Source organism: Myotis daubentonii, chromosome 1 (genome assembly GCF_963259705.1).
Source record: "Myotis daubentonii chromosome 1, mMyoDau2.1, whole genome shotgun sequence".
Classification (NCBI taxonomy): Eukaryota; Metazoa; Chordata; class Mammalia; order Chiroptera; family Vespertilionidae; genus Myotis; species Myotis daubentonii.
In genome coordinates this window covers 199,374,294-199,388,139 of record NC_081840.1, presented here as the reverse complement: position 1 = coordinate 199,388,139, position 13,846 = coordinate 199,374,294, and the positions used below count along the sequence as shown (strand labels likewise).

Sequence of the window (13,846 nt, the reverse complement as noted above, 5' to 3'; positions counted from 1 at the left end):
AAGACCAAATATGTATTTCTTATTATAAATCACAATATCAGTCTTTTTTTTCCCCCACAGAAAAGCCGGTGCTTCAGAGCAGACACTCTTTAGATGGCTCCAAACTTGTGGAGAAAGTTGAAACCGCGCAGCCACTGTGGATAACGTTAGCCCTGCAAAAGCAGAAGGGGTTTCGGGAGCAACAAGCAACTCGAGAGGAGAGGAAGCAAGCGAGGGAGGCCAAACAGGCAGAAAAGCTCTCCAAAGACAACGTGAGTAGCCTGGTCTTCAGCTTTAACCTTGCCTTTCTGAGCTTGGCTCTTTCATGGCTGCAAGGACTTACAAAAGGAAAAGAAAGCCCAGCCAGTGTGGCTCAGTGGTTGAATGTCCACCTATGAACCAGGAGGTCAGGGTTCGATTCCCAGTCGGGACACATGCCAGGGTTTCAGGCTCGATCCCCAGTAAGGGGCAGCTGATTCTCATCACTGATGTTTCTTTCTCTCTCTCCCTCGCCATTCCTCTCTGAAATCAATTTAAAAAAAATTTTTTTTAAAAAAAGCTAACTGGGAGTGGTGTAGAATATCTAGAAAGAATAGAGCAATAAACAAATTAACCACCATTAGGCAGGAAAGCATTTTCAGTCAGAAATTTTATTCAGTCCCCTTATGCTATTAGGGTAACTTGATTTGGCAGAATTCACAATGTAATTAGTAGGAACAATCCACACACGCGACAGTTACGTGAGGAACATGAAGATGATTGTATGGGAGCAGGGCTTTGGGAGGAAATCGGTCTCTCTGTGACCCTGCTCTTACAGTTAACTTGACGGGGCCCTTCGAGGAAAGTTGCTTTTCCTCTTGGGGACATTTGTACTGAGCTGCTTCATGATCGGGGCCAGGGCTGGGGACACGCGGCTCCCAAGTGCACTCCCGCTGCTCCTTTGGGAACAGAGGCTGGTGCTGACCGGCAGAACCCCCAGGCCCTGCACTGTGCGCCTTTGCATGTACTTGGGTTGGAAACATCCTTTTCCCTGACTTTCTCTGCCCACCCAGGTCAGTGTCAGCAGAGCTGGATCCCTGCTCAAGTCCATGGCTCCTCCAGAAGACAAGAAGCCGGAGACAGCAGGGTCCCGGCTTGAGCGCAGAGAGCAGCTGAAAAAGGCCAACACCCTTCCCACATCTGTGACAGGTAGCGAGAGCAGGACCATTTCCGTTTGACCTCAGTTACAGGTTTCTCTCCTTGGAGCATGCTTTATTTCCTCAGGTGTAATAATACTACAGGCTGTTTCACCACCACTCTCATTAACTTAGACACTGATCATCAGCTCATCTGACAGACCACCAGAAACTGTCAGTGGTGTGATGGCCAATGTTTTAGCAATCAGTTAGGGAGCAGAGAATCCTCTGATTTGTAGTATTTGCCATGTACTGTGGTGTAAATATTCCCACCATGGCCAGTTTCAACCTATCAATGTGGTCTGATAAATTTCTGAAGTTAACAAGGTGTGATATGAGCCATCTCCAATGCCCCACTGCCTGTAGTCCAACAAAACTAGGTTTATTAACTTGCTGTAGTAAGGGAGACTACATATCTTAAGGACCTCTAAACAAAGGAAGAGATACGATTCTAGTAGGATTTGGGGAAAAGGGTGAAGTTTAGGTAAAATTTAAGTGGAGCAGAGTTTTGATAGGCTTAAAGCAAAGCGAGGGTGTGGGGTGTACATGAAGGGGTTGATATCAAGCCTGAGTTGAAAAGTGGACTCAGGGCCCTGTTTTCCTGGCACTACGACCTTAAAATAAATGTGTGAAAGTTGTATCTGAAAACCCCCACCTGGAGCTCTGTACCTGGGATGGAAACAGAAGCTGTGTTTGAGTCAGTGACCCAGGTGGCTGAGATGCTCCAAAGTGGGATGGTCCCTTTCAACAGTGCGATTTCAAAGGGCAAGTGTCTGACCAGCTGTGACTTCAGAGAGCAAGGTTGTTCGGCTCCAAGTCCTGGATGTTAATTAACAACAGCAGTGTTGATACGTTCATGACACTTTATAAAAGATACATACACATTTTTTAAAAATCCATTATTCTAATAAAAGGTAAAATGGTCTATAATGTTTCCAACTATGTGCTTATTACAAATCGCCTGGAGGAGGGATGAGTCTAAACAAGTTTCCTCCAGGGTTAATAGGGCATGCTGTGCACCCTGGGCAGCCCTGTTCCCAGGAGGGCATCCAACCTCCAGACCCAGGGTTTTTGTGCGCCTTGGTTACCTGCGTGCTGACTTCTGGAAATGTAAAGAGGTCTCACCATCAAGGCTATATTTACTATTTGGTGAGGAGAAAACAATTTTTTTGGAAACTGCTTTGGAGCACTGTGCAGTTTCTCAAGAACCTCCATGGGTATTATTTCATTAGGCTTTTATACCCAGGAATTTGGGGCTCTATACATTATATGGGTGTGTCAGAGAGAATTAGTTCAAAATCAAGTGAGAAGCTCCAAAATCAGAGATTACACCTTTCTCTGCCCTGATTACTTGGAAGCTCCACAGCAGTGGTTCTCAACCTTCCTAATGCCGCGACCCTTTAATACAGTTCCTCATGTTGTGGTGACCCCCAATTTCATTGTTACAAATTGAACATAATTAAAGCATAGTGATTAATCACAAAAACAATATGTAATTATATATGTGTTTTCCGATGGTCTTAGGCGACCCCTGTGAAAGGGTTGTTTGACCCCCAAAGGGGTCGCGACCCACAGGTTGAGAACCGCTGCTCCAAAGGGTTACTGCAGTTCAGGTGGCTCCAGTTATGATAGCTAGCCTTTGTTCTGAAATACTGTATTTGTCTTTCCCACCAGTAGTTCCTGAGGTCTGCTTTGGGTGGGAACCCTCACCTTAAGAAGTGTTTATGACGTGGTAAGAAAGCAATATGAGGCAAAGGAATTGCTAGACAAGACCGAGAGTCCTCAGAGCTGGCAGGATCTGTGGGCCTGCGGGGGCAGGAAGCCCAGGCGTGCCTGGTGGGGGCAGGCACTTTTGACCTCACCAGCTTGATAAATCCAAACTGCTTGTTTGTTTTCTTCATGACATTGATTGGCTATATGATTAGAATCACAAAATTTACCTTTTATTTTTTATTATCATGCAGACCTAGCTTCTGTGCACAGAAAAAAAATGCTTCTAGAAATTATCTGAAATTAGAACTGACTGCACTGTGATCACGATAACGTTGCACGTTAACAGTTACAATCACATAGCTTGCTTTCTCTAATTCTCAACGAAGATGCCCAGTGTCTCACCGAGTTTTCCTTTCTGAATCCCATTGTATGATACATCAAAGTGTGGCTCTGACTCATACCTTTCTCCTTTTCCTTCAAAATGCAACCCAGTGGAGATCTCTGATTCGCCTCCCCCAGCGCCACTGGTGAAAGAAGTCACAAAGAGGTTTTCCACCCCAGATGCTGCTCCCGTGTCAACAGAACCAGCCTGGCTGGCTTTGGCCAAAAGGAAAGCCAAGGCCTGGAGCGACTGCCCACAGATTATTAAGTAAAGAGTGACTCTTCTCCATTCCTATTCCCAGTTATTGGCTCCTCTCTTGTCCTTTTTATTTATTTTTTATATGAGGTAAAGAAACCAAGCTAGGGAAAAGAAGCATGTTTTATAGGCTCTAAAATAACATTTAGAAACTGAACTGGTGGTATTCCTTGTAAGAGTGTATTTGCACAACCCTAGGTCCTGATGCCTTGAGCTCCTCCTAGTTCTAAAGAGAAAGTTCTGTCCGAGGGACCACAGGAAGCAAGACCTCCTAAGAACTCCTCAGGAGAGCCTGCCACCCCATTCCACACGGACACCCATACACCACTGAACATGTACTTTTGCCAATCTTTATCATGGTTTTTTGACTCTGTGCTCCAATTTCTTTCATCCAAAACCTTTACCCTGCCATATTTAAGGATTTCTATCTCCTTCTACAGCAATGGTGAAAGGACCACAGGGAGAAAGAAATAAGAACTCTCCTTCTCCTGACTGCAGCCAGTAACTGAATTGCAAGTCACAGTCTGGCTCCCAACTCTGTGCCCATGTCTGGTTTTCATGAATTTTCCCCAACCTGAACTAACACAGAAAGGGAATCCATCCACGCCTCTTCCACACTGATCCACAGACCCCATTACACCAGGACTCTCCTTCAGGACATGTTCAACATTTGGCCCATTTAGCTCCAAGGGAACATTTTTCTTTAATATTGTTTAAAAAAAAAAAAAAAGGAAATTACAAATGCTCTTTCTGTCTGAGACTCCCCCCATCTAGTGCAGTTGTTCTTGAGATGTCCAGGCTCCATCAGGCCTAGAAATGTATATTCTGGCAAAACGCTTCAAATGAATTGTGATATATCCAAGGTTGAGAACCTTGGAATACACTGCTTCTACTGTAATCTAGATTTTAAAACTTTGGGAGATTCTGCACCCAAAGAAGCAAAAGTGAGATGGGAAAAATAATAAAACCATTAACAGGAAGATAAGATTTGGAGCCTTTGTACTAAGGATCTCCTGTGGGAAGTTTCCTTCTTTACCATAACTGACTAATTCATATTCAGAGTCAAATATTCAACAGCATTTATCATTCAGAGCATTCACCTTGCTACCTTTAAAAAACATCTCAGAGTTTTAAGTGGCCTTGTTATTATACACATGTGATACAAAGAAGGGACCTGGCTATTTAAAAGCCACATATAGTCACTATTTCCCTAAATTTGCTTTACATGAAACATAGACATACAGCAAGCCCACACATTGCTGCTGCTCATTTTACATTTCGTGGTGTTGGCACACTCCCATTTTCTTAGCTCCTGACTCCCAAGTATAAGTACAGATCTTTTGCCCAGTGCAAGGAAAATCTCATCCTTTTTTCCTCTCCTACAGAAAAACACATTTTATTATTATGCATCATTATTCTCCTTTATGCTCACTTAACAGGCAATGTGCTATTATTCTGTGCTGTTATTCTACTATTTACCTTACAGAAAGGATGACTGGCAGTCATTTACCATATAGAAGGCATTTTCTTTCTGGAGACGATGGCTCGGCCTTATGGTAGCAGCTGGCATGTGTGGTCATAAGGATAGCCGTACTCTTGCAAGTAGGGTTTAGTATTATATATATACATACTGGACCTTCAGACTGTTAAGAATCAATGGAACTTTAATTTTTTTTATCGCTATGGGAAGCAATATTCTACTGCACGTTTTCCAGCTGATGTTCATTTTTAAGTCAAATATATAGACATTTGTTAGTTTCAATGATTTCCTCACTAATATAGCACTTTTTAATAGGAGTTTTTTCACCCGAGTCCTGGAATTTTAGTGCCACAGTAATTCATCCGAATTGACCTTTTCTATCTTACCAGTTTTGGGTGTCACAGTAGTGGCAGAGAGCAAGTGAAGAAATCTGATTAACGAGGAATGGGAGATGAGTGCACTCTGTACTGGCTCACTTACCATAAAGCCCATACGAAATAGGAGAAATGACTCAGTTAAAAAGTTTCCTTCAAAATCTTTAAAAGAAGAGTATACTGAGGAAAGCACAGTCACAGCATTTACTTCCAACAACTTCTAAAGGCTGTATGTTTAATATTTCATGTAAAAATTACTCCAAATTTGCACTAAATACCAATGAAGTGTTATTTTGCTTTAATTGTGTTGCAGTCTTTTCTCATCAACAAACTATGGGGGAAATTCTGTAAAATCATAAAAAATTCAAGACTTTAAAAAAAATCCTATTGCAATGTTAAATACACAGGTGGTTTTTTGTTTATTTGTTTTTAATTAAAACACACACACACTTCCCTTGGCAAGGTTATAGATGATTAACCTCTGTTCATAGACATATATATATATATAACTAGAGTTTTTGTTTACTTTTTAAATTTTTCAAGTGCAATTGTTTCTTATACATTAATTACTATTAAATTATCATTTTAGCCAGTTATCAGCAAATTGTAGTATGTATTGTCTCTTCTTGTGACATTTAGCTTAATTGCTTATTTTAAAGCAGAAATATTAGAGTTACAAGTGTCTTGCAATATTTTTACCAACAATAAAATTAAGTAGAGGCTTAACCATGAAAATACCTTAGTGTGATTTTATATTATTTTTAGATTTTGGTTGTATAAAGTTTTAATGTAAAATGTCCATTATTAAAGAAAAATGATCTTTCAATAAAAAATACCCACAAGATCTTTAGCACCAACAGAATTTCCTTTTCAAGTTTATGTCTTTACTAATTTCAAGCAAGCTCATATTTACATAGCTTTTGTTGCAAAAGAAATACTTCAAGGCATTTTATATGGTACCTTATTATATTTTTTACTAGGTGTTTTTGGAGAAAACTAATGAATAGGGTCAAATAAAATGTTTATCTTAATCCTCAGTTGGAATCAAATGGTCTGTGTCTCAGACAATATGACCCTACAGCCTCCTTACTCTGAGAGTGGGTGATGGAACAGCAGCATGTTTCAAAGCTGAATGCATGTGAAAAACACAGCTTAGGGCCCCGGGCCAGAGCTACTGACCCACCTGGCTGGACTAGGTCGAAGTGAACGATGTGGGTGAGGTAGTTGCCTTGGTGCACAGAAACTCAAATACTGTTTTGGAGGTGAGTCCAAGATGGTGGTATAGGAGGTTGCTAAGCTTGCCCTCTTCCAAAAATACATCAAATTATGCCTATATTTAGAGCAGTTCCTCTTGAGAGACAACTGAGGGCCAATAGAACAGCCTCTGCACAACAAATAAGAGACCACACAGAGGAGGCTGGGAACCACAGCAGCTCTCCAGGAGCTTAGGGAACTATCCAGGACAGGAAAAACTGGTGAGCGCCACTGTTTACATTTCCCCTGCACTTGGATGGCGGGCCCAAGTCCGATCCAGGTTCTCTGGCTGATCAGCAGGGCCGTGTTTGCATGTCCCCAGCTTCCTGGAGCTAGATCCAGCAGGATCAGGAGGGTGCCATAGCCCGCATACCTGAGGCCCCTGCACCTGAAGATTGACACTTAAACTCTAAAGAAGATGCCCCCCAAAAATAAAAATAAAAATAAAGAAAGAAAGAAGATGCCCTAACCGGTTTGGGTCAGTGGCTAGAGCGTCAGCCTGTGGACTGAAGGGTCCCAGGTTCGATTCCGGTCAAGGGCATGTACCTTGGTTGCGGGCACATCCCCGGTGTGAGGTGTGCAGGAGGCAGCTGATCGATGTTTCTATCTTTCCCCCTTCCTCTCTGTAAAAAAATCAATAAAAAAATATATTTAAAAAAAAAAAAAAAGAACCACACAGGGTCTCTCTCTCTCTCTCTCTCCCCAGAGCAGGTGTTCAAATCTTCTTATCACATGTACTTTCCTAAGCTCCAAGGGCCCTTCTCTTGCCTCTGTAACTTGTTTCCTTAGCCCAGTTCTTCAATGGCTCACTTTTACTACCTCTATAACTTTCTAAACAAACTTCCTCTTATAATTTTGAAAAAAATGTGATACATATATACAATGGAAAACTACTCAGCCATAAAAAAGATAAAATACTGCCATTTGACCTAATGTGGGTGAATTTTGAGAGTATTATACTAAGTGAAATAAATCAGGTGGAAAAAGACAAGAACTGTATGATTTTACTTGCATGGGGGATATAAAACCAAAAGCAATAAATGAACAAATAAACTCACAGATACAGACAACAGAATGGTGGTTACCAAGGTGGAAGGGGTTGGGGGAAAGATGAGGAGGGTAAAAGGGGTCAAATATATGGTGACAGAAGGAGATTAGACTTCAGCTGGTGAGCACACAATAGAGTATGCAGATGTCATAAAGTTGTACACCTGAAATTTATATAAGGTGATTAACCAATGCTATCCCAATAAATTTTATTTAAAAAATTTAATAAGGGACCTAATTTGATGAATAGCTCCTACCTTTAAAAATCTTTTGTTACGAATCTCAGTACAAATGAGTGAATGGTATATTACCTCACAGATTAAGTTAAGCCACTAAGTATATTCTGATCTTGTTTTTCAGAGGTCTTCTATAAAAAAATAAAATATCTGTAGCCTGATTTAGAAAGTGCTACTAAATATATTGATGTTTTGTTTTATAACTCCTTTTACAAGTATTGTTGCTCCTACAGGAAATAAAATATGGCTGTTCTCCAATGAAGTGTTATAGACAAGTTTCTTAAACAAAATATAATCTTTATCATAAAATAAGACCATCCACATGCTTTATAATGGTAAATATTATCAGACATCTCAGATATATTCTAATTAAGACTGTACTTGATTATTTTTTATTGCTAATCAATAAGTCTAGACAATAAACATAATTATTTCTACATCCAATAATAAGCATTGATTCCCAAACCACAGGAGAAGAGAATACCTCTCCAGGAAGTGCATACATACTTTGCAATTGTCCACTCTTAGACTCTAAGATCCACAGTTTCCCATCAGTAGATGCTGCTGCGAGCAACGTTTCATTGCTGTACTTGTTATGGAAAGCAAATGGTGTTGAATATACCCTTGAGGTAGTTTCAAATTTCCATTGGAGATGACCTTTCATAGTACAACAGTAGATAAAGCAATCATGGGAACCAAAAAATATTTCTTGCTCTGATGTGGAGGGACATGGGGATGAAAAGATGGGTTCACTGGTAGAGAACTGCCAAACCTGAAGGGTTATAATGGCAGAAATAATTAATTCATCTCATTTCAACAATTCTGTATATTAAAGCTTTATGAAATTCTAAAACTGTAAGAGATGTAGGCTATTGAATGATAACTACACACAGAAAAAAAAAAGGCTTTTTCTGAAAAGTGGAACTCTCAGATTTGACCTCTGTCCCATTGGTAAAATCTAGCACAAAATATACAAAGTATCCTTATTACATGAGTCATTGCTATGCATAATATGAAATAAAATTAATTTGAACCCCATCCAAAAGTTATTACTAGTATGGTCTGAGACACTGAGTTCAAAAATAAAACTGCATTGAGTTTTCAATGTATCTTATCAAAAACTGTATCACATCATATTGTTAGTCTCCTAATGTAGGGAGGAGGAAGGAAGTGGACTGAAAGGAAGAGTTCATGTTCAATAATTAAAGCTTTAAACAAGAAGCTATGAGACGTGTCTGACCTGTGGATATCTACTATTTACTTATTTCAAAGCTACTAAAACCTGCTGGCCAATATTTTGAAGAAAAGACATAAGTTTAAGATAGTGTTTACAAATTTACAGTAACAGCAGCATAATAATAAAAAAAAGAATGGGCATATTCATGAAATCCTATATAATAAAAGCCCAGTGACCGAAATGGTGGAACAACCAGAACAACCAGAGACCAGAACTACTGGACCCTCGCCCAGGTTGGCCCTGCCCCCCAGCAGGGACGCCCCACCCTGATCAGGGGCATGGCCGGCCTGCAAACAGCCCATGGCCCCTCACCCAGGCCGGCCCTCCCCCAGTGGGGACCCCTACCCCAATTGGGGGCGTGGCCAGCCTGCAAACCCCCAGTGGCCCCTCGCCCGGCCAGCCCACACCAATTGGGGGCATGGCTGGCCTGCAAACCACCTGCAGCCCCTTGTCCCAGCCAGCCCTGCCCCCAGTGGGGACCCCTACCCCGATCCAGGGCCCCCATCAGGGCAGGCCAGCCAGCCCCCACCCATGCACCGGCCTCTAGCCTATATAATAAAAGGGTAATATGCAAATTGACCCTAACAGCAGAATGACCAGAATGACTGCTGGACCAGTCACTATGAGGCGCACTGACCACCTTTTAGTTCCTTTCCCCGGCTGGCAGGCTCCGATCGCCTGATGGCAAATGGGGAGCCAGGGTTGGGTGGCAGGGGACGTGGGTGGCACCAGACCAAGGCCCCTGCCCCGCCAGTTGCCCCATATACAGAGGGCAACCCGAGACAGGGCAGGGCCAGCAAGCAGGTGGGCACACCCAACCTTTCAGTCCCTTTCCCCAGCTGTCAGGCACCAATCACACAATAGCGAAAGGGGAACCGGGTGCGGGTGGGGGGGGGGGGGGGGTGAGCGGGGCCGGGTGCGGGCAGCCAGGGAAGATGGCCCTGATCACAGGCCAGGCCTAGGGAACATACCCGCACATGAATTTCATGACCGGGCCTCTAGTATGATTTATAATCTCAGTTCTCTCCCTGACTTGGACAAAGTCACTTTAACCTTTCTAAGGTTCATCTAAATAAACGGGAATAATAGCATTTGCCTCTTCAAACTACTTTGTAAATAAAAACATTATGTAAACAAAATAAAAAACTTCAAAAAGTGACTGTCACACAGGGCAAAAGAATCTGCTAGGCAACGAGGTGTGAATGAAGCGCCTACGGAGTCAACTCTAGCCATCAATGGGCTCGCTCATGTTGGAGCTAGTGCACTCTCAAATCCACAAAGCAATCCCCCAAATCAAAACCACAGCTGCAGTTGTGCCAAAATGATAGTCACCTGCAGGTACTTAAAGGAGTGGAGATACTGCGCCCAACAAAAGATCTACTATAACCCAGAAGGAGCCTACCCTGCTAGTCATGAAGTTGAATATGCGACCCCCATATAAGGCAATGTGGGTTATACCAGAGATCTTGGTTTTCATAGAGAAAGCAGGGACTTCTTTAAATTTTCGTAACCTCAAAAGAAGTTATAATAAAATTGGTTTCAAGCTGTAAATTTTTAAAAACTGGGAGGAGGGGAATAGCACAAGTATAACAATGTTTGGATAGAATCTTTGAAATATATTGCACTAATTCACAAATTAAGAAATGTATGGCCTGGCCAGAGTGGCTCAGTTGGTTGAGTATCTTCCTGTGCACCAAAATGTTGCCAGTTAGATTCCCAGTCAGGGCACATACCTGGGTTTGATCCCAGTCTGGCACGTATGGTAAGGCAACCAAATGATGTTTCCCTCTCACATGGATCTCTGATTCTCTAAGCATGTCCTCAGGTGAGGATTCAAAAAAAAAAGAATAAAGATAAGAAACCCATGGCCTGACAAAACAGAACCAGTTTTTTAACATAAACTGAATAATGACATTTAAAGTTTTACTTCAGTTGTCACCAACTACTATTATTCCTTTGAGAAAGATACATAAAATAGTATCAGAAAAATTTACCTGTTCTCCAAAGTGAGTAAAGCAAAGTAAATTCCCATCTACACAGCCAACACAAACATACTGCAGGCAACACCTTGGAGAAGAGAAGAGTGGTTTCCCACAGCAATGTTTCCAAACTCTATTTCCAGTGGCCTGTAATGGGCAAAAAGCAATTCATAGCATTTCAATCTTTCTAATCAATTAACTGTATAAAACAAACTCCTAAATCTCTAGGAGGCAAAGCTATAAAACATCAGAAAATGCTATAATGACATGCTGACATAAACGAGGCCAGTACACATATACACAGCTATAAAATCAATCAGTACTATCTATGAGAGCTAAAAACTTGCACTAAAGCCAGGAAAGAAATAACTAGCACATAGTATCTATCCTTAGACCATCCTAACTTCTAATGTAAGAAAATTCTATTTTAAAAAATAGATAAAAGACATGCACAGATCTTAGTTGATTTCTGTCAGCTTTCTAGACTTCATGTCAGTCATCCTTAATGAGTTCTGGTTTGGTGATATCTGGACTATGGCTAACCAAAACTACCTAATTTTCAGAATTCAAAATAAAGAATATTAAAGATAAATAGGTAATAAAATCAATATAAATTATTTTATGCCTACAGGATTTACAGCCAGTAAAAGTCCTCCCAGTGTAGCAAAATACAAGTGATACGGAATCAAGTTCAAACAAGGCGAAGAAAAGATAGTTCCTCCACATTTTAACTTCCAAACACACTTCTTTTCCTGCAAATAAAGCAAATTAATTGGTTTCTGCTGGTGGTTAACAAATTCACATATCCTATCTATTATATGCTATACCTATTTAACTAAGTTTTTATTTTTATTATTTTTTTAATCCTTGCCCAAGGATATTTTTTCCATTGATTTTTAGAGAGAGTGGAAGGGAGAGTGGGAGGCAGGGAGAAAGAAACATCGATGTGAGAGAGACACATCAATTGGTTGCCCAACGGCTGGAGATCGAACCTGAAACCCAGATATGTGCCCTTGACTGGGAATCGAACCTGCAACCCTTTGATTTGTGGGCCAAAGTTCTAACCACTTAGCACAACAGTCAGGGCAAGTTTTTATTTTTAATATAAAAGTAATAAATAAAGAGTAAATACAAGTTTATAAGAAAAGACCCAGATAGAAAAATAGGGGACTATTGACATGCTTACTATGGCAAATCAAGTTAGAATAAAGGCCAAGGCCACCAACTGTTAACAGTTTAGCATTTTCCCTTTGATTTTTTTGATACACACACACACACAAACACACACACACACACACACAGTTTAAGATCATTGAGATCATTCTGAATATACACTTGGTATCTAATTTTTTCTCTTTAAATTTACTTTAATGCACAATATTCCATATGAAAATAAAATCGCTTATCTCACTACCTTACCATTGAAAAGTGTTTGGAATTAATTTCTTGTCGTTATAAACAACTTGGAAATAGACATCATGATGCACATATTTCTCCATGTTTCTGATTATTTTGCCAGGATCGATTCCCAAAAGAAGAGTTTTACTGAATCAAAGGATATGAAATTGTTACCTATGGCCAAATTATTTTCCTCAGAGGCTTTCACTAGTCACAACCTCAGCATTAATGCTATCATTCTAATCTAATACCATTTATTTCTCTCAGTTTTTAATTTTCATTCCTTTGATCATTAAATGATTTAAATATTTAAATACATTTACTAGCCATTTCTTCTTTGGCGTCCCCTATTTTTCTATCTGGGTCTTTTCTTATAAACTTGTATTTACTCTTTATTTTCATTCATACTTATAAATATATATCAGTTTTAACTGTCTCATTTGTTTCCATTTCATCCCCCAGAACTTACTACTTTTAAATTTTGTAATTCTAAATTTTTGAAAATTTTTATGTAATCAGGTCTTATTGACATTGTCCTTTGTAACTCTTTCCTATTGTCAAGATGATGATTCTAAGTTCTTTATATTTCAAAACTCTGAGTAGCAAATGCATTTGTGAAAATTTGGTAAGAGAGTTAAAAAATGTTTTAAGGTATGACTGTTATTAACTCTTTATTCTTCCAAGACCACAATGCTAAACTTGGAAAATAGTTAACACCTGCTCCCTTAGTCAAAGAGAACCTGACAGTCTGACACTCTTCCTCAGATGAGACTGATGAGGCCAATCCTTACATGAATATCCAAAGCATAGGCATGCTGGTCATGAGAGCCAAGGTAGAGGAATCCTGTGGATGGATCCATGGTTGCCGAGCTTCTGACAGCATCCTCAGTAGTAAACACCCAGTGTTTTTCTCCATTATTACTTTTTAGAACATAAACTAACCCATTATAACAGCCTGTTGGGAAACAAAATGTAAAAGATGAGATTTAGACAACCCACTGGAAAATCATTCTTTAGCCTAAATCATAGCAATTTATATTCGATACTCTTCATGTGTACTTGGGCTCTATGTTCAGCTCAGATTTAAATTTTAGCAATGTAAGGCAGAAACCGAACAGTAATCACTTGTGTAAAATACCATTTAGTAGGTACACCTTTTAAAAAATATATATATATATATTTTATTTTAGAGAGAGAGGATAGGAGAGGGAGAGGGAGAGAAACACTGATTGTTTGCCTTTGTGACCTGGCCTGGAACTGAACCCGCAACCCAGGTATGTGCTGTGACCGGAAATCGAACTGGCAACTTTTCAGTACATGTGATGATGCTCAACTAA

The 13,846-nt window shown here is 40.3% G+C and overlaps 2 protein-coding genes across 20 annotated transcripts in view; one reads left to right on the top strand and one right to left on the bottom strand.

Moving 5' to 3' along the window:
• The window catches only part of CRACD (capping protein inhibiting regulator of actin dynamics), a 231,202-nt gene extending 225,542 nt beyond the window's left edge, over positions 1–5,660 (top strand). For 8 of the 11 annotated variants that reach the window (XM_059670520.1, XM_059670514.1, XM_059670530.1 and 5 more), the window contains 3 exons: positions 61–251; positions 1,032–1,167; positions 3,360–5,660. In XM_059670520.1, the coding sequence (XP_059526503.1) occupies positions 61–251; positions 1,032–1,167; positions 3,360–3,520 (488 nt within the window). In that variant the 3' untranslated portion in view covers positions 3,521–5,660. Of the gene's footprint in view, positions 1–60; positions 252–1,031; positions 1,168–2,828; positions 2,887–3,359 lie in introns of all 11 variants that reach the window. The other 3 variants (XM_059670550.1, XM_059670541.1, XM_059670560.1) reach the window with 3 other exon arrangements.
• A 203-nt stretch (positions 5,661–5,863) lies between these two features.
• AASDH (aminoadipate-semialdehyde dehydrogenase) overlaps positions 5,864–13,846 on the bottom strand; it is a 33,149-nt gene continuing 25,166 nt past the window's right edge. For 7 of the 9 annotated variants that reach the window (XM_059670626.1, XM_059670655.1, XM_059670636.1 and 4 more), the window contains 4 exons: positions 13,301–13,464; positions 11,741–11,863; positions 11,127–11,258; positions 8,272–8,667 (listed from right to left, as the gene is read on the bottom strand). In XM_059670626.1, coding sequence (XP_059526609.1) covers positions 8,281–8,667; positions 11,127–11,258; positions 11,741–11,863; positions 13,301–13,464 — 806 coding nt within the window. In that variant the 3' untranslated portion in view covers positions 8,272–8,280. Of the gene's footprint in view, positions 7,824–8,271; positions 8,668–11,126; positions 11,259–11,740; positions 11,864–12,535; positions 12,657–13,300; positions 13,465–13,846 lie in introns of those variants that run through there. The other 2 variants (XM_059670646.1, XM_059670671.1) reach the window with 2 other exon arrangements.